At 32.8% G+C, this 21,418-nt stretch overlaps 1 protein-coding gene across 1 annotated transcript in view; it reads left to right on the top strand.

The window, feature by feature from the left end:
* LOC102506546 (cadherin-10) overlaps nt 1–21,418 on the top strand; it is a 160,928-nt gene that overhangs the window by 48,686 nt on the left and 90,824 nt on the right. Inside the window, exon 2 of the mRNA XM_014557540.2 lies at nt 7,190–7,545. Coding sequence (XP_014413026.2) covers nt 7,315–7,545 — 231 coding nt within the window. The 5' untranslated portion in view covers nt 7,190–7,314. The remainder of the gene's footprint in view (nt 1–7,189; nt 7,546–21,418) is intronic.

The raw sequence follows: 21,418 nt of genomic DNA, 5'->3' as shown, positions 1-21,418 counted from the left end.
TTTTTAGTTCAGTTGAAGACTGTGATGAAAATACTACTTAGCACTGAGCCAAACATTAGGAAAAATGGTGACAAATTATAACCTAGTCACTTTCTGCCCACAGAAGATGAAATTTAGCTAACACGATGCTATTCCAGTTGCATGTTTTTAGCTATAGACACATAATTTTGGAGTTAATCCTTTTTACGTAATGAGTTTCCATGAAGAGATAATATAGGGTATCTACAAGTGGGCTTTTCAGTATTGTGCAAATTCTGAAGCATAATCAGAGTTAAAAAGTAGTGCTGATAAAATTTTCTGCTTCCTTTATTTAAGCCTGTCTTATAAATGCCACAGAGATCTGTCTTATGATCACAGTGCTTATCCTCATGTAATGACTATACTTTTAAGTATATTTTAATGGCCAATAATATATCTCCATGTTTGCACCTTTGACTAATTTTCACAAATGAGTGTCATGTATAGTTTTGCATTTGCAGGTATAACAGCAAGAACACATTTTGCAATACCCATTTTAGTGTATATTTCACACATCCGCACAGTAGAGCTAGCTAGTGTACAGTGACTGTTCACGCACTATTAGCGCATGCGCAGGTCTTCATAGAAACAACTTTGAACGGAAATGACGTTTAACGGGTTCTTTCTTCCAGCTGTGGATTTTTTTTCTTAATGGTCTACTACTAATGCAGTAAATGAGGAATTACACCCATCTTGGATAGGAATTCCTAATAAAACTCCCAAACTCTCTCTGTCTCTTCACTCACTGCTTTTCAGAACAGTTCAAGTCCTGGATCAAAGAAAATTGGGTACCAGATGGCTTTTATCCTAACATCTTTAATTTACCTTGAGAACATTCTTGCTACCGATTTCCACGTAATGAAATAAATCCAACTGCAGCAGAACGAGACTTCCAGGAAGCAGCAGGTGTAATGTCACAGCTGTATTAGCACTGCTGACTTGATCGTGGATCAAGTTACTTCTGGGACTGTCACACTTGCTGCTGAAGTTCAAAACGGCTGCTGAGAGAGTAGCAAGAACTCTTGGGCACTTTTCTTTAGCCTATTAGCAGGAATCAGAGAAAATGACCACACCGCGCTATGTGTCTCACTCACCAATGCTTCTTACCCCTGCCATATGCTTTATCCACCCGCTGCCCAGAATTTATATGGGTTATATTTGGTTTTGCAAATTAACACGTTAGGATGTTAGCATGTAGCATGGCTGGAGAAGTGTATTACTGGTTTATGTGCAGGTCACATTCCTGGAGAATACAATTAATTTCAAATGGTTTTGCTTGAAGGGGAATTTGAATCTGAGAGGAATAGCAAGGATCAGAGATTCTTGGAATTCTATCTGCATTGGTAAAAATCCTAGCAATGTTTGATAACTTATCTGAGACTAGGAAACCTTCGCGTTGCATATTTCATTCAACCATGATATATTGATTGCTTGTTTGACGAATGTCTTGTGTGAGTGCTGTGATGTTGTATAAATAGAATATAAGCATAAAGTGGTATAAATGGTCCTCCATCTGTTGTACTTTTTTAGGGAAAGGAACCAGGTTTCCTTCTCATTGAAATATTTTAGAAAAATGATAATATTCAATCCAGTTCAAAATGTATTTACTGAACACTTTGTGCAATCCTATGTTAGTAACTTTGGATGCAAGGCATAAAGCCTTGTTTTAAACTTACAGTCTAAACAGAGATACATATGCAAATGCATACTTAAAATAGAATGATAAATATTCAATGTAGAATTGAATATTTTCTATGACATTAGAGCACAGTAGGTAATGTGTAATGAACTCTTGGAAAATATGATCAAGCATATGGACTCATATTCTTCGAGTCCTTCGTGTAATGCTTTGATTCAATTATCTCACATAGTGCTTTATACAAGATGCATAAAATGGTATCAGCTGTATGAAAAGGAGGTCTTTAGTGTGCACTGGCTCATTTTAATTGTATAAACACACCTGAAAAATGTTCCTTTATTTCTCAATGTTGAAATTTCATTAGATTGTATTGGTGCTATGAAACTCTAAAAGGATTAAAATTGTTCATCCATAGAGGCTTGGGTTTGGTCTCAATAATCTTTAGTATTTTCTATTATGATTATAAATGGTAAAATTAAAGGGAAAAAAAGCTGGTACATTAAGATTCTAATCAACATAATCAACTGACTTGAAGAATGACTTATTCCTTTCATTAACCAAGGATGGATTGCAGCTTAATTGATTTACCTGTTATTTGTGGAGATTTAATTAATAATGAGAGGTGTTGAAATGCCTGTTATACTGTATTTTGTGATCTGCTTTTCTTGGCTTCCTATAATAAAATTGACAGGCTATAGAGAAAATAATGATAGTGATAAGTATTTCAAAATAATAATGAAGACTCTGTGATTGCAGAAATAGAATAAGGTTCAAATGTTTTAAAATGTATGAAAAAGGAAAACAGTTTGTAGCATAAGAATATAATCACTGTAGTGTGTGCTGACTTGAATAAAACAGATTCTTCTAGTTTAAAAAAATGCAGAAAAAGATTGATTACTTAGAAAAATGTTCTAATCTTGCTACAATAGTCATCTTATATTTTATTTCCCCATCAGTGTAATAGGCAACATACCAGGGCTGTGAGGCAGTAAACAGGAAAAAAGTCATAAACCTATTCTGAAGATGATTTTAAGTTTGGAAAGGTCTCCAGCTTTGCTATTCAAAGCATGTGGTCCAACTGAGTGGCCTTACAGGGGAGCATATTAGAAATACAAAATCTTGCACCCCACCCAAGACTTGCTGATTGAGAGCACAGATGTTTAATAAAAGCCCCAAGAGATGTGAATATACATTAAAGTTTGAGAAGCACTGGAATTATGGGACTGCAGAAATGCTAAGAGGTGGTTTAGTGATTCTTAAACTTGATGTGTTCATATTAAATTATCTTTGAGGTTAAAAATAGGAAATGTGGTTTTGCAAGAATTTCTTGAAAGTTAAATTTATTAACTGAAAATGACATCATCGAAATTCATTACCCTTGAGCATTTTCATTTCAGGGGATAGTTTAACTGTGGTCTCAACCCCGTTGATTCCTTCTGATTATAACTCTGTTTACAATTTCAAACAAGTACAGCCCCTTTATGTTATATTTTCATATTCTAAAATTTAGCTTTTGTTTTTCACCATAAACAGTTCAACCTGTTCAGAAAGATTCTTTTACAAACATATTAATTGCCTAATTCAAGAAATGTTTACCACTACACCTATATATACATAGCAACATGCTATTCACCAGTGAGAGAAGTTAAATAAAGTACAGTTACCTGGACACCTCACTGACACTTGTTAATGATCAGTCATTTTAGTTTGCATCTCTCAAATAATGAATGATGTTAAATATCTTCTCATGCATTTATTTTTTCCCTCTATCTTCTTAGGTAAACTCAAATATTTTCCCACCATTTTTAAATTGGGTGTTGTGTTTTTTTTGTTTTGTTTTGTTTTGATGGTTGGATTTTGAGAATTCTTCATATATTCTAGATACAGGTCTATCATCAGATATGATTTGCGATCTGTTATCGTATATTCCCGCTCGGCTATGGTGTGTCTATTTCTTCTCTTAACAATATCCAAACTCATCAAGTTATATACATTAAATATGTGCAGCTTTTTGTATTTCAATCATACCTCAGTAAAATGGTTACAAAAAATAAAATGATACCATTAAAATATGTCAACTATAACAAAAGATGAGCAAGTTTTGATTACTGACATCTATGAAATATTATTGAAAAGAACTTAGTAATGGAAAGCCATACAGTGTTTCATAGGTCAAAAGAGACATTGTTACTATGCTGTCGGTTTTCTTCAAGTTTATTTAAAGATTCAATGCAATCTCAATCAAAATCCTTACAGGCCTTTTTTAATACATTGCAAGGTGGTTATAAAATTTAAATGTAAAATGCAAAAAGTTCTAAAATAACCAAAAAATTTTTAAAAAGGAGACCAAAGTTGGAGGACAAACATTATCTGATTTCAAGACATAAATTATATTCATCAGGACAGTGTGCTGTTGATATAAAGATGGGCAAATAGATGAATGTAATAGACTAGAGAGTACATAAATATACAGGCACAAAAATATATAGACAATCGATTTTTGACAAAGGTGCAAAGGCAGTTCAGTGGAGAAAGGATGAGCTTTTCAACAAATAGTGTTGGAGCAACTGAATATTCATAAGCAAAACATAGAACTTCAGTTCAGATCTTGCTCCAATACAAAGCTTGATTCAAACTGGACCATAGACCTATTTACCTGTTAAGAATTAATCTATAAAGCTTCAAAAAGAGAACATGAGAAAATACTTTTGACCTTAAGTTAGGCAAAGATGTTTAGATGTGAGACCAAAAATCCAACCTATTAAAGAAATTTATAAATCAAAATTATCACAATTAATTTTCTATTTTTTAATCTTACTGTTTGAAATGGTTTTATAAGATACTTATATAAAATCTGTTTTAAACATATTTTAGTGATCTTAAATTAGTGTTAAAATTCATTTAATATCCTCCATTATTCTGGGACATAATAGCAGTCAGGTGGACAAATACAATAAAACGTGTAAGTAAAATTAAATATTGTTGTTATTCTTCCTAATAATAGCAACTGTAACATCTAGGATGCATGCTATGTTCGTTTAATGAAAATGAAGAATGTAAAAACCTCTAAAGCAGACTAACAGTGTTACTATAATGAATTATTTTGTAAAAATTTACCTTGCTAATACCAATAAATGATTTTAACAATTAAAAAATACATTTAACTGTAGACTCTTCAGGAAATTTACCATTAAACTATGTGAATTAGAACGAATGAAGAATGAAGAAAAATCATTCCAAGCATGTGTGAAGATCCAATTATTTACTAATAACTTTTACCAATACGATCTCCACCTACTCCTTCACCAAAATATTAGTGCTTAAGCTCCTAAAATTATAGGTAAGGTTATAATTGTATTGAAAATGATCACCAATATAGCATGTAGTTGCTGGCAAATATTTTTAAATTGAAAAAAATAGAGATGAAATGAGAATGGCTGTTGCTACATTAAGTTTTAAAACATTTATAGAAGAGTGCAGAAACCCTCAGTTATGCAGATTCTCTCCTAACCTTTAGGAACAGTGTAAGTTTCTGGAGAATGTCCTGATACATTTCAAAAGGCAAATATCATTTTGATAAGTGTTCCTTTTACATAGAATCCAATCAATTTGAGTTTCTGTAAAATCATCCGTGCTTTGTGATGTAAAACCATTTTATGCACCAGATAATTTCTATACTCCAAGTATAGCGTTAACCTGACAGATTTTAATATAGGCTACATCTGTCATGTTGAATGCTTCATGCGCCTTGGAGAACTCCACTGTCATTTAATACCCTCTAGGGAGGTACTGCTCACCATTAATCTTATTTCTAAAACATTTTTGCATTAACCTTTAAATCATCCTAATAATAAAACAAACAAAAAGGTAAACAGACTGCTTAGAAATCCTTATGAATGAAAGCATAAATCTATGTGCCGGAGTACTTAGCATGCGTTGTCATATTACAGAAGTAGAATTCAGTCCTTTTGGTCCCCCAACCACCTTTTATAATAAACATTTTATCATATCCTGAAATAAAATTCATACCTAACAAAAAACAAACAAACAAAAAACTATAGAAAAATTTTAAATAAAAATATCCTAGCAATAATATAAATAAAAAACAAAAGTTACTATAATTTTAGAATATTATTATTTGGGCGTAACTATATAGAGGAGGTAATGGTACTCAGATGTTTGAGTCAATTTACAGTTCATTGATTCATTCCTTCAAACTGGTTAATGAGCATCTACTCTGTGCAGGATTCTGTTCTAGTCACTGTGAAAACTAGCAAAAAAAGCAAAATTACCTTCTTTCATGGTATTATAGGAAGGAGAGTAAAGATGTACTTAATAAGTAAATGAAACATATGTAGTATATTGGGATATACAAAATATTAGGGGAGATTTCAAGAAAGAACTGAAGGAAGCAGGGGACCTACCCACGTGGATATCTACAGGAAAAGCATTCCGGGTGGAGGGAAGTAGAAAGGTCCTGGTTACAAGGAGACACATATGAAGTGTGTTGCAGACTGAAGCAAGAAGTACACTTTGGCTGGAAAGAAGTCAATTTTGAGGAGCACCCTGGGGAATTTAATTTCAACATGAGAGGGGACCAGCAGTCATGAAATTGACAACAGCATTGTAGGTCTTTGTGAGATGTTGGGTTTTAATCAAAGTGAAATGAGAAGCCATCAGAGTGTTTTAGGGAGAGAAGTGACATGATCTGATTTGAATTTTAGTGGGATTATCTGGGACATGTTGCTGAGAAAAAGTAATAGCAGAGTAGTCCGGAGTCTGGGCGTCATGGAGTCCTAGACAGCGGCAAGGGGCCGGTTAGAAGTGGACACACTGTGCAATTGTATCAAAGGTGTAGTTGACAACGTGATTAAATCCTTCTACACAATAGTGTAAGTTACATCATAGGCTGATTTACTATAGTAGTGAGTTTTTTCTACTCTAGGAACCTCCACAGACCAACCTAAAAGGGATGAAGGGAGAGGTCTTCGGCCAAAGACACTCAGATTTTTTGGTCTCGTTTTTGGCTTAACTTTTTACCTTTGAACAGGATTAAATTTGAAGAAACTGTGCTGCTGTTTAAAAACCATTTAAATATCATTGAATTGCATGACAAATGCATGTTTCCTGTAGTTTATTAAAATTACCATTTTGTTTTCAAAATTTATGTTAAATTAATCTGAAAAAGTTGACATGCAAAATTAACTATGTCTGCACTTTGTATAGAGGTCACAATTCTTGAAAACCGGTAAAGTGCCAAGACAAAAAAAGAAATAAAAGCTTAATATGACCTTTCTTTAGAATTTGAAAGAAATTATTTATAATTATTTTTCTTAAATTGTAGACACGTTACTAGACAAGTAATGTTTCTAAAACTAAGTTATTTTATGTAAAAGAGGGAAAGTAAATATTTTGGTTTCTTTTATTAATTAATCTTCAAGTTTACAGTGACTTTAATCTTTAACTTTAAAGTTACAGGTAACATTCGTAATGTTGTTAACTGACTTTTTTTATTTGTTTGTTTGTTTGAAGCTTTTGGAAACATGTCCAAAACATTGATGAAATGTTGGAAACCAGCTGAAACACAGTAAAATTCAACCCAATAAAATAGGACTGCTTTTTCTTCATCCACGCTGGGAATTGTCAAGAAGTGAACTATGACAATATATCAATTTTTGCTACTGTTTCTACTCTGGGTATGCCTGCCACATTTCTGTTCTCCAGAGATAATGTTCAGAAGGACTCCTGTGCCCCAGAAAAGAATTTTAGGTGCACGCATACCTAGAAGTGATGGCAAAATTCTGCATCGTCAAAAGCGTGGTTGGATGTGGAATCAATTTTTCTTACTGGAGGAATATACAGGATCTGATTATCAATACGTAGGCAAGGTAAGTCTGTATTGAAATGGCAAATATTTACATTCTTTTTTTATACATCTCAGTAAAGAAAATTTGAAGCTTGTCAACACTGCCATTCTTTCAAATTTGACTCTCTAAATATCCCTAAAGAAAGTTTTGCTTATGGAATACAAATTATAATTTGAAAAACTATGTAATGAATATAACATGATAAATGTAAGAATTCATTGACTAGAATTAATTCTGCCTACTACCTCATGAGTTAAAGAGGTACTAAAAATTGCAGTTTCAGAATCTGTAGTTAGAAATCAATGATGGTGAGAAAATTATATGTCAATTTAGTCATTTAAAGTGATAATGCATGCATATAATACACACACATATATGTAAATTTGGCATTGCTGTTGACTTTTGTGAGGAAGGAAAGATGTATTTAAAAATTGTTTAATATTCTATAGAATGAGAAAGCAAATGTCATTAAAAATATGACCTAAGGCCAAACTAATGCTTATTTATAGGAAAACTTATTCCAGATATGAATGTTACTTATTTTTCTGGGTACATTTATATAAAGGAAAAATATATGGGAAGACAAGCAGGTAGGAGTTGTTTCCTTATTGCAATACGACGATATGAGGAGATTGCACGCTGTTGAATTGTAAAAGTTAGTGAGGAAGTTGAGTTGTGGTTGGGAGTGGAAGGAGAAATGTGACATAAGAGTAAGGATGACTGCTTTTATACACTAGATTTTATTAATTTCCAATTTTCTTTCTTGGCACTATCTGAATCTAATCAAAATTAGGTAATGTCTTAAGAAAATTCATTTAAATAGTCAGTATCATTATTTTTACAGATAGTTTATGAAAATATGTCAAAGAAAAAAGAAAAGTTAAGCATACTCACCAAAGGGAAGCAGGTGTTCATTTATCAATGTTAACACTATAAAATTATGATAGATCCACTATTGCATTGGTGACTTTGACATCAACCTAAACTTTAATAGCTTCATTCACAAAATTAAAATTGTGCTTGAAGTTTTTGTCTTCTAAAAAGAACTGTTTTTGAAAAAATATATGTTCATTGATTAAAAAAAACACTTTGATATGTTTTTTCATGTTCCAATTATTTCAGTCCTTTTTAAATGTCTGGCAATATGAGAAAGATGACATTAAAGGTTAAATGTCATATTGACTAGAAGGAGAAGAAAAAGAAACAGCAACCTGAACAATTTTACCAGAAGGCGCACGGTAGTGGACTTATTACAGGTGTCATCTGATTGAAAGCATGAGGTCAGACGTTAAGGGAAATTTTATGGTTGTTGCAAGAGCCAACTTTCAGCTTCTGAAACCAACCACATGAAATACATAACAGAAATCTGGACCATAGAAATATAAATAATTTCCTTTGGTTCTTCTTGGACATAGTGATTATTTGTTAACTTGCATACATTTTCCTTCATCTAGTCCTTAATGAGGATTTAATTAATGTTAATAAATTGAATTATCATTACATTATGAACTCTTTTGATAGAGTCAAGCTACTTCTTACGTACTTTCTTCTCTCCCCAAAGAATATCAATAACTTGAAACCAAGAACATAACTTTGTATCTCTATTTCTAGCTCTTACAGTAGATTTTAAAATTCAGTGAATTAAATGAAGCTGAGTTGTATTGAATTGAATTCTCAGAGTCATCTGATACCTCTTGGCTCTTTGGTAGGGAAAAATAATAATAAATATCACTATGGAATATTAAAGCTGGTAAATACTTAAGATATATGCATTTTTTATATATAACGTTTATTTTATTTTTCCTCACTCTGCTCTATGAAAGCAAACAAGAAAATTCTTTAATAAGGAGGGGCATAAGGAATTTATGGAATATGTTCACCAGTTTCTTTCTATAAGTATGTCCTGAACTACCGGATCAACAGAAATATATTAGATGCTGTAGCTCTGAGTTTACCTCTAGCATCCAGAGCATCTATTTTTTAGCATATATTTAAAGGTCGTTTTGTATTTCTATCATTTCTTCATGTCAAGACCTGTGAAATAGCTATCTTTAACTTTCCCTTGTTTATTGTACAGTATGTGTATTATTTACTTATATTAACTATTTATATTGCATTAATTATTTATGTAATTAAAGATCTTATTTTAGATGTAAACATGTAGATTAGTATATGCAAAAAAGGCAATAGGCAATATAGAATATTTTTATAAACATATATCATGATGCATCTAATTTAGGGCTAATATATATTTTCTTTATGAAATCTAAAAAATTTAAAATTCCCTAGATATTCTTTCCAACATGACTTATACTGAATTTATTACATATTCATCCTTTCTTTCAGATACCTTACTCCCAGTTTTTACTTTCTTTAAGGTAGGCATGTGATACTGATGCTAAGTGACTCAGTGTCTCTAGGTTAGCTTAGATGCAGGAGTAACACATGTCCCAATTACTAGACATATGGGAATACAGTGATAGACACTCCACTGTTGATGAAAATGCACTGGAAGCTCAGAATCGGGGCTAGCGGCTGAGGACCAGCTAGAAAGCACATACTTGAAGAGGGAGAGCATTTTTAAATACCAGATAATTAGCCAGCTAAACCCTACAAAGAATGGATGTCATATAATTTCTCAGATAAAAACCCAATACTGCTCAAAGGGATATGGCAAAGGGAAGAAAACCCTGATTTCTCATTGTGTTAAAGCAGAGGAAAGCTTAGGAAAAGGATAAAACTGCCGGTCAGAAGAACTAGGATGGAACCCTGTTTCCGCCACTATTTTTCTCTCATGGTTAAATCAATTAACTTCTCCTGGCCTTCATTTTCTCATCTATAGTATTGATCTTGTCAGTGGTTTTATATATTTACACATAGATACATATTGATATGTTTAAGGTACATTATATATTTAAATTTTACTTATTTTAATATGATTACCTTATAAATGTGACATATATGAACACTTAAAAACCCACTTTAAAAAAAGGAAGAAGAAATAAAGAGAGAGAGAAAAAGAGAAAGAAAGCCAGTGGCTGAATTGTCACTGCCATGACTATTATTAAGAAACCAGCTAAGCAGTGATACACTCAAAGCATTTCTTTGTTCAGCTCCCAATGAACAAAAAACACTTTCCTCTAAATTATTCAACTAAATATATTCCAAACCAAAATATATTTGGTGTAAATTCTTTTTTTCTTTTCAGTGAGATAATCACACTGAAATATCCTATGCAGGATAATGCCTGCTACCTTTTCTTTACCTTCCAAAGCAAGGGATTTAAAACCTGAACTTCAAGTATGTACTTTTGCCCTATGTTGCTTTCGAATCTCAGCCTTCTATAAACATTTTAAAATTTCCCAAAGTAATATTTGAGAAACACTGTGATTGTAAACTATTTTTATTAGTTTAATGTCTTTTTACATGTAGCTTATCACAAGTTCTCATTGCCTGATTCAGTCACCCTAGATAATTTCTAGGATTCCAAATATTCAAACAAATAATGACGTTAAACTAGATAGTCTTGAATTCACTTTTAGCTGTAACAAGCATACAGTTCTGAGTGAATTACTAATTTTATTTACTGTACAAACTTTGCTCTTTATATAATAATTATTCTCAAGTGGAGAAAAACATGTTAAAAATAGATTTTTAATCAAAACCAGAGATTGAGAAAAATCCCAAAACATCAAAAAATCAATAACATAGTTGGTCAATGATAAACCTGATAAGCATAGTAAAATAATTAACTATTGGAAGTAAAAACATATTAATAATCTTTAGAAAGTAATCAGGGCAACTGTGTCTATCTTCTTGATATAATGAAAACATACAGTGTCCACAGTTATGAAAGAGATTCTTGGGGCCACCAGGCCATTTAGACCTAGTGGTACCTCACTGATACCATTCTTCTCTAAACGCAGAATAGATTTGTCACATATGTTCTTAAATTGGTGTTTGTAAGTCTTGTTGAGTTCTCAGTTGTCTAGCATTCTTGAAAAACAGAAACCATGTTTAATTATTTCTTAATTTTATATCCCTTTTCCTGAAGAAATGATGGCTTCAAAGAGCTAGAGCAATAATGATGCACTCTATTTTAGGAGAGTAAAAAGACCACAGGTATTTACTGTTCTTCTGTCCTCATATGATAACCTAAGTTCACTTTCTACCAAGAGATACATGGTTCCCCGTAGTCTGCCATGGCTTTGTCTTCCCATAGTTTTTAACCCAATATAAACATCCTCCTTTCTGAGTAGCCAATGGAAACTTTCTCCCTGGAACCAACTGCTTTTATTTGCACAAGCATCTTTCTAGTCACTTGAATTTTCAGCATTTCAGTTCACTTTTAGGTATTTCAATTTCTTCCTCTAACCTGTCCCACACTGAAAATGATGGAAGCCATGCATTTTGCTAGTTCATCTCAACTCTGTACCTTTAGTACTGCCTTATTTACCCACATGTCCCCTCAATGGGCATGATGAGTTCAAAATACCCTACATCAGTATTTCTAACTGGGGAGTTATTTTGTCATCCAGGGGAAGTTCATCCATGTTTGGAGACATTTTTGGTTTTCACAACTGGTTAGGGGAGATGCTACTGGCATCTAGTTGTCAAAGGCCAGGGATGCTGCTAAAATCCTACCATGCATAGGACAGACCCCCAGTCCTAAATGTCAATAGTGTTGAGACTGAGAAATCCTGTCCTCAACCTCCTTAGTTTGCCAGAGCCTTTTACATTTTCCTAAACAGCTCAGTCCTTACTTTACTGCTTTCTGGGTTCTTGCTTCTGAATATGCTCTCAACTATAATCATGTTTCTTTTCTTTGGAATTGCTGTCAGAATTTGCTTTTCCTAACTTGGATTTCTTTCAAAACCTGCTTTCCTATTCATATTCTGTCTAATTCTTAAAGCATATATTTGACTCCAGTCTCTTGATCATTCTTTTCTGTAGACTTGTGGGCTCCACACACCCACCATAAATGAATTATTTATTCATCCTTTCAACAAATATCTAGAAGACCTTCTACAACTCAGGTACTATGCTGGTGTTAAGTATAGTGGTGAAAATATAATTTCTCTGCTCACAAGGTATCTACCTTTAAGAGAAGGAGAAAATAATAAATGAGGATAACAGGAAGTTATGAGGCTCTTTTTGTCTTAAATACAACACCGGCCCCCAAAGTCAAGAACAAAACAGTAAGTGCGAAATATTCCCATGTTCGATTTCTGCAGTATTTGTAAGTAAGGTGGAAATGAAATAGTTTTGGGATATGTGTTACATGGATCTATGTTATTAAATGTTGGGACTGGAGAGTCAAAGTATATACTTTTATTTTTTATTTATCAGTTTATTTCTTTGGAAGAGGCTTTTGATGTGCAATACTTTATAATGAAGTAAGCATTGGAAAGTTCTAGAAGAGACATCTCCCAGAAACTGAAAAAATGTTATTCATAAGAGAATAACGCAACATTAAACATTTACAAAGTCTGGAAATACCAGTTGTGCCTACCGTATTAGATCGTATGCGTTTTGCCCTTAAAAATTTGGGTACAATCAAGTCAAACCTGGTTGCAGCACAGGAAGGAGTAGTTAGAACCAGGATGGAGAGAAGACGCTGTCTTCTTAGGGGGAAGCAGATCTCAAGTGAGTACGTGGAAGAACTTTATATTATATGAGAGTTCCGAGAGTTGGAAACACTCTCCTGAATATTTTAAAAACTATAATGTTGAGACTAAAAACTCCCAGGTGACTTTTTTTTTTAAACAAACATGATAAAGAGAACCTACATAAAACACATACACAGACACATTTAGCTGTTCAATACCCATAGACCTGCTTTAGTGGTGGGATGGGAGTACGCAGGCTCTTGATATATAATTGTTTTCTATTCGAACCCTATTAATGACAACTATAAAAGCTTTGGGCACAAAACAAATTAATATGTTAGATGATTTTAGTTAGAAAAAGTCCTGGAAGAAAATAAATCAGGATGGCTTGATAGACATTGGCAGAAAATCTTTCTTAATATTTTTAAATTTTTTTTTAGTTTGTTTTTGGGGGGAGGTTATTAGGTTTATTTATTTATTTTTAATGGGGGTCCTGGGGATTGAACCTAGGACTTAATGCATGCTAGGCATGCACTCTACCACTGAGCTATACCTTGCCCCTGAGAAAATCCTTTAGATTTAATGATTATAAAGACCTTCCTGATGAGGAGACATTTGGACTTTTTGGATGAATATAGACATGTTTTTCTGATAACAACTACACGAAAAAGCTGAACCTAATTTAGAGTTTATAAAGATTTTTCATACAAATTCTCAAGCAAGAGGTAATAAAAGCATTTTTAGATAGAGTTATGTCCTAACAGAACTCTGATAATATTTTCCAGGGAGACCATCTCTTGGTTATTAACTCTCAAAATGCATACAACATCTATTTCCATCAGAAGTTATATAGAAAAACATATACTTACATCTTCAAAGCTCCCTCTAACACTTTAACAATGCAGTATTTAAGATCCTGAGTTGCAGTCCAGGTACACTTGGTGCTTTGAAACTATCTATAGATAGTTTAATAACAAAGGTTTTCAAAAAGAATGTGCATCTAAGATTTTGTAAGCACTCTGGGAAGCCATGCTAATTTCACTGTTAACCTTTAAATGATCAGGTAACACTGGCTTAAACACTGTATATACTGACATTACAGCATGTTATTCGTATTTAGAGATTTTACTGTGTTTTAGTTACTTTTATAGTAAACTGGTTTTGAATTTGGGTTTAATGTGTAAGCATTATATTTATTTCCCATTTAAAATAATGGGAATAGACTCCTTGTTAGCATTTTAAGCAAAATGTCGAATGTTGAATATTTGAAAAAAAAAAAAAGATATGGGGCCCCCTTATATATAAATAACAGCCAAAATTACTCTTTTACTTAAAAGTCCTTACTGGTAGTAGTGATAACGTATGTTTAATAAACTCTTCCATGAAGTTATTTATATAACATGATATCAAATATCAAGATTATTCATGTATAAATGTGAGAAGATCACTTTACAACCATCCCAAAACAATACACTCACAGCACTTACACGCATGTACACACTCCATTCCCCTCACTGTACTACAGTGACTTGTGGGCACTCCCCCCTCCCACTCTTCTTTTTTACCCCTTGAATTAGTAACCCAGAGATTCAATGTTTTCATCTTTTCTTTCTCACCACTGTCTTATTTTTGTATATGCCTCTCTTGTATTCACCATTTTATAACCCCCTCACGCAGAAGCTTCTTTTATCTCTTTTTCTTGTTTCTTCAGTTTTTCACATAACATCTTTTAAAATCTACCTCCCTAAGTTAAGTCCCTTGAATTTATTTTTATTGCAATATGTTTCTGATAAGAGATAATTATGGATTTATTTTCTAAAAATATTATTTCTTTGGTTTTAGGCCAATGAATTTATAAGGACTAGTAATAATTGGTAGTAGATGGCAGGACTTTGATAATAATAATAGACTAATAATAATAAAAAGTAACTCAAAGAATTTTTCTATGCCAAATTAACTTTTAAAAACTTTATCTCTTATTTAAAAATAATAACATTCAAATAAAAAATTTAAATCTACCATTTAACCCATTATTTTTTAAATATAGAACTTTTAAGAAGTATAATCTTAGAATGAAGATTATGTGAAAATTAAGACTGTTGGCAAAAGCTGGGGAGAAAACTCTGTGAATGAAAAATAACTTGATACCTCACATTAATTTGCTCTTCAAAAAGTATCTCGGTATAATTCATCAGTTACAGGTGCGCGTGTAATGGCCATGAAGCGTGGGGAATTATTATTATGGTATTATGAATTTCTACCAAAGCCCTCTCATTTTCTTTCTTGGAGACAATATACAATTATATATTCAATTAAATATCATCCCCATTGTTCTGAAGAATAATGTTCCTTTCCAGAAAGAAAATGAAAAAGTGAGCTGTATGCTATTGTGTTTGCAAGGCAGTGACTCATACTTAGAAAATGTTCATATATTCAAATTCTCAGTTGCTTCTTATGAAAGCATGAATAGAAAAGGAGGGAGCACTTTAATAAATTTTCTCAAGTGAATTCTTAAATATTATAAAGCATAATATAGTTAAACTTCTGTATTCATTTTACCGAAGAATATTATTTAATCTTAAATTTTTATTATCATCATTTTTATTATTGTGTTGGTAACTGGGTGGCTGCATTTCATAGCTCCTGGTAATTGTAATTAAAAGTTAAAATAAAGAACAGCATGGAAGCTTCCAGGTAGATGGACTAAGTTTAGAAAAGGGCACAGTAATTTTGTTGGGATATAATATAGAAACCTTTGGTTCTCTCCTGAGTACCTTAATTCTAAGGAGACAATACTTAACAATAGGCAAAGCACTTTATGCAAATATCAGATCCTCTCTTTAGTAAAATTCTTTTACCAACCCCACTTTTAAAACTGTACCTGATACATTTATAGATTACATAGAACTATTAAATATAGAATTTTAAATGAAGATGTTAAATCTCAGCCCAGGATTAATGTTCTTCTACCAAGTAAGAAACTGAGCTGTGAGAATATGTACTAAGATAGCCATTTTTCTAAAGGAACATTTTCCATTTTGGCTGACGTTTAGCTTAAATTCTGCCAGTGACCTTCTCAATTCTGTGTTGTGTCTTCCAAATAGCCCACAAGAACTCCAAGACCACTGAAGTTTTCAGTTTTCCTTGATACCTATGCTGTCACTGTGTACAAACCAGCATCATAAGCTTAGCCCCAAATCTAGTTTGTGTGAGTTTTGTTATCGTGAATTCAACAGATCAGAGGGATTGAGCTGTGAATTATGAATGGACTGAGTGCATGAATTTATGGTACTCAAGTTTCTGAAGGGAAATAATAAAGAGATAAAGCAGAGATCAAAGACATGAGCTCTGATGATTGTCAAGTAGCACAGAGTACAAGTAGAGAGCATCCAAGGAGAAATAGAGAAGGGAGGAGAGGGGAAGCGTAGGACTATGATAGAGGCCAACGAGAAACAGACTCCAAAGAATTGATGACTAATCGTGCTGAGTGATGTAAACTCATCAAGGAGAGAGGTGTAGCAATTTGGAGATCAGTGGGGACCAAGGACAGAGCCATTCCAATTATCTGAAGTAAATGGAAGTCAGATAGCTTTGGTTTAGCCTGGAAGGAAGTAACGCATCAGTTTCTCATAGGCATGTTATCAATAAGATAAAACAAGTGAAGAGAGGTAGCTTGAAATGATGAATAGTAATAGGATATTGTGATATGAACAGAAAGAGAGGATGTGAATGGACACAATTTTGTTAAAAATTAAAATTAAAAATATCTCTATTAAACTAACAGCCAGCATCACACACAATCACTAACCAGAAAAGGTATTCTCATTTAAATCATCAACAGGAGTAGTACAATTAAAAAAAAAAACACCCTTTTCACCACTAACATTTGACACACTTCTGGAAGCAAAATAACAGTGTAAAAAAAAAATCACATCTAGTTTTATGTGAGAATCAAATGAGATATATAATATTTTGAAACATCCTGACATATCCTTGATAATGATACTTCTAAAATTTATTTCATTATTACTTAATAGTCCAACAATCTCATAAGGTAGTTTTTTAAAAAAAATTATCCCTCATTTACAAGTAAGGAAGATATGTCCTTATTGTCTAAATAAATTGTCTAAGGACACCAATCAAAGTAGAGATGGGATTCTAACTTAAAAAGATAACTCCAGAGTACTGTATACTAACCAATGTTACACCTCACTGCACCATTATTAATAAATAATAATAATAATATCATGTCTGTTGCCCCAGCAGCGGCAATCATACTGTTTAAGCAATACAGTAATGAATGTGTTAGCTGACTTCCTTTTCTGAAATGATATCAATATAAAGCTAAAATTGCATAGGTAACAGGGATATTTCTACTATTTCGTAGTGATGTCAAACTTATTTTTGTAGCTGTTACATGCATATTACTTGATTTGTATATGAAATTAATGACACATGCACTTAGTATAAAATTTAAAAGGCAAAGTAGGGTATATAGTTCAGACTAGGACTCCTGCCGGGATACTTAGGCATCCAGAGTTCTCCTAAGACACAACTGCATTTACCAGTTTTCTTTCATTTTGTTTCTGGTTTTTGTATATATGCCAAGAGATATTCTAGAATTATTTAAACAAGTATCTGTGATTTGGTTTTTGCATAAATGGTGGTGTAATTTAGGCTATGGTATAAAACGTGGTTTGTTTATTTTTACTTAAAAATGTAACTTGAGGACATACTCCATTTCAGGACCTAAAGATATGCTTTACTGTTTAAAAATGTTTAGTAGCTGCATGGCATTCTTTCCAGTGGATATGTCTTAATTTGCTTTGTCACTTTCATTTTGAAAGGCATTTAGTTGTTTTTAAAAATTATTTAGTAATTTAATAACATGACATTTTATTTCACATGGTGCTGGTATATCTTTAGGAATATGACTAGAAGGGAAATGCTGATGCGAAGTCTGGAGAAATTTAAAGTTTTCATAGGTGTTGCTAAATTGCTCTCCATTGATGTTGTTTGAGTTTGTCCTGCCAAACAGCAAGGAATGAAAGTAACTGTCTCCATAATTGTATCAAATCTCTGTATGATCATCATTTAACATTTTTTTATCCTGTAAATGAAAGCATATATCTCTTATAAGGGAGAATGAGCATTTCTTCATGTATTTAAAACATTTTTCATTTCTCTAAGTGTTCATATCTTTCACCAATTTTTCTATTAATAAAGTAGTCTTTTTTTGATCCATGAGTTTTCCTGCTTAATCAACCTTTAATTCTTTTTTCATTTTCAAATGTAATACACGTTGAAAGTTGAATAAAACACATGTATACTCTTTAATGAATAAATAAGTCAAGTGGAATGACCTCAACGTGGGTCAAGAAACGGAAAATCGGTAACCCCTAAGGAACTCTCTCTGTGGGTCTAATAACAATACCACCATTTCTCCTTTCTAGAGGTGACAGTCAGCTTCATTTTGGGTTAATAATGCCTTGCTTTTCTTTATAGTTTGAACATCTATGTAGCCAGTTAGAAATGACATACTAGAGTTCGAAATAGTTCATATATTCTTTTATGTCTTATTTCGCTCAAGTAAGTTTATGGAATTAAATCATGTTGTGCAGAGGCTCTCTGTGTATGCATATGTTTGGATTTAGTTATACATTCTATCAATAACAGATATATGATGTTTTCTCTTCCCCTAACTTTGGCTATTACTGACAATGCTTCCACAAACATTTCTGTACATGCACCCTGATGCATATGTACATTGAATAACTTCTGAGTATATAATTAGGAGTAAAATTGCAGATCTGTAGTGTGTGCCTCGCTTTCAGTTTTCCAAATATTGCCATTTTAGTTTCCTAAGTTTTAACTACTACGAACTCCCACTGGCAGTATAGGAGAGTTCCTTTCATTCTGCGTTGAGACCTCAGTTTGTTATTTCTGGAAATTTTATTTTTTCAAATCTGGTGATTTAATTTGCATTTTCCTAAATAATAATGAGCTTTCATTTCTGTGAACAAGGTTTTCAAGTGTTTTATTGATTGTTTCTTTAGGTCATCCACTCTGATCTTATTGGTTGCTTCATTCCCAAACCTGCAGTAGGTGTGGAGCATGTGTTATTTTTCAAGCACTCTATCTCTAGGGTCCCAGGTCACATCCTTGAATAAAAGACAACACATCCTGGGTCATGAAGCTTACATGTTTAGTAGGAAATTAAAAATAAACATAACAAATAGATCACTCTTATGGTATGTAAAATGATGAAGAGTGCTGTCAGAAAAGAAGAGACAAAGAAAGGAGAGGAATATTGAGGGATGGAGCAGAGCAGTGGTGGTGGTCAATGCTTCCTCACTTAGAAGTGATATTTGAGCAAAGGATTTCAAGGAAGTGAAAGTGGAATTTTTTTCCTTGAAGAAGAAATTGTTACTTCAGACGCTCTAAATGAAAAATGGAATTTTGAGATTATACAAGTTCAGTAAAGAATTCTAAACTAGGACCTCTTAAAAGTCATCAGCATATAGATGGTATTTAAAGTTATGGGACTGTAAGATATCGAGAAAGTGAGTGTAGTGAGAAAAGTGGAAACAGGGCTGTTTTCAGGGACAAACCCACGTTGAGACATATGTGTGAGGTGGAGGAGGATGTGGGAAGGAGGAAGAAAAGCCAACAAATGCAGCTGAGAATGAATATTCCTTGAGGTGCCAGGAAAACTAAGAGCTGGGGGTGTCTTAGAAGACAGATGAAGAAAATGTTTGGAGAAGAAAGTGTATTAACTGAGTCAAAAGCTGCTGAGGCAAGTATGTAGAGAGTTTCGACTTGACTATTGACTTTAGCTTCATGGAGATTCTAGGTGAGCTTGATGTTTATGTGATATAATGGGTCCAGAATTCTTTCTGTAGTGGATTTAATAGGGATGGAGAGAGAGAAACTGGAGCAAGTACACACAGTCTTGCTGCAGAGAGGAGCAAATGTTTGTAGCACTCTCTGATGAGGAGAGTGGGAGTGGGATCAAGGAAAAAATACATTTTTTCTTGTCTTTCTGCATTCGTAAAAATGCCAATAGAATATTGAATAGATGACATGAGAGGGAGCCGCTTTATTTTGTTCTTAATTTTTAAAAAATTTTCAACATTTTATCATTAATTGTGAGGTTGTTTTTAAAGATATTTTTATCAGACGAAAGGATTTCCTTTTAATCCTAGTGTGCTATGTTTTAAAATCATAAATGAATATGAAATATTGTCAAATATATGTATTCATCTATTGAACTGTTTATTTTCCCTTTAATATGTTAATGTAAGGGTTTACCTTAAATGATTTTTCTTATTTGAACTAAACTTGCAAATTTGGAAAAAGTCCACATTGGTAAATGATATATTACCAAATTCCATTTGCTCTTTTTCTTTAAAATTTCTACTTTATAAAATCATTCCTTTTAATGCAAGTTATCACTAAGTAAAATTACTTTTTTTAACTGTTCCTCCTCTACTTAGATATCAAAGTTATAACAGCCACATAAAATGAGATATGAAATATTAGCACTTTTATTACCTTATAAAACTTGTGTGTGCTGTTGAATTATTGATTTCATTAATGTCTGGAATTCTTTAAAAATATCTTCTGATACAACAGTTTTATTACGGGAAAATTTGGATTATTGACTTCCTTTAATGGTTACAGGGCTACCTTTCCTTCTCGACTCAGTTTTCGTAAATTGCATTTTGGCATTTATTAAATATTTTTTGAAAGAAAAAAACCAATAATGCATAAAAGAGTCCCAATGAGATTTTTTAAAAACTATTTTATTTTAGAATCATTTTAGTTTTGCAGAAGAGTTACAAAGAGTTTCTGGTCACCCCATCCCCAGTTTCCCCTATTGTTAACATTTTAAATTATTACAGTACATTTGTTGCAAATTATGAACTATAGGCATACATTACTATTAACTAAACTCGATAGTTTGTTAGGATTTTATTATATCTTCTTTAATGACTGTCTCTTCCGGGAAACCCCATGGCATTTAGCCTTCATGTATTTTTAGACTTCTCTGTGCTGTACAAGTTTCTCAAGTTCCTTTTGTTTTGATGACTTTGACATTTTTAATGTTTACTGATCAAGTATTTTGTAGATTGTTTCTCAGTTGGTTTTCCTGATAATTTTCTCTTGGATAGACTGTGGTTCTGGGTTCTGGGGAGGAAGACTGCAGAGGTGAGGTGCATTTTCAACATCATATCATGCACTGGGCACATGCTGTCAGTGTTACTCATCACTGATGATGTTAA

The sequence above is a fragment of the Camelus ferus genome, chromosome 3 (assembly GCF_009834535.1).
Source record: "Camelus ferus isolate YT-003-E chromosome 3, BCGSAC_Cfer_1.0, whole genome shotgun sequence".
Lineage (NCBI taxonomy): Eukaryota > Metazoa > Chordata > Mammalia > Artiodactyla > Camelidae > Camelus > Camelus ferus.
Note: the sequence above shows the minus strand (reverse complement) of the source record. Positions and strands in the feature narration are given on the sequence as shown.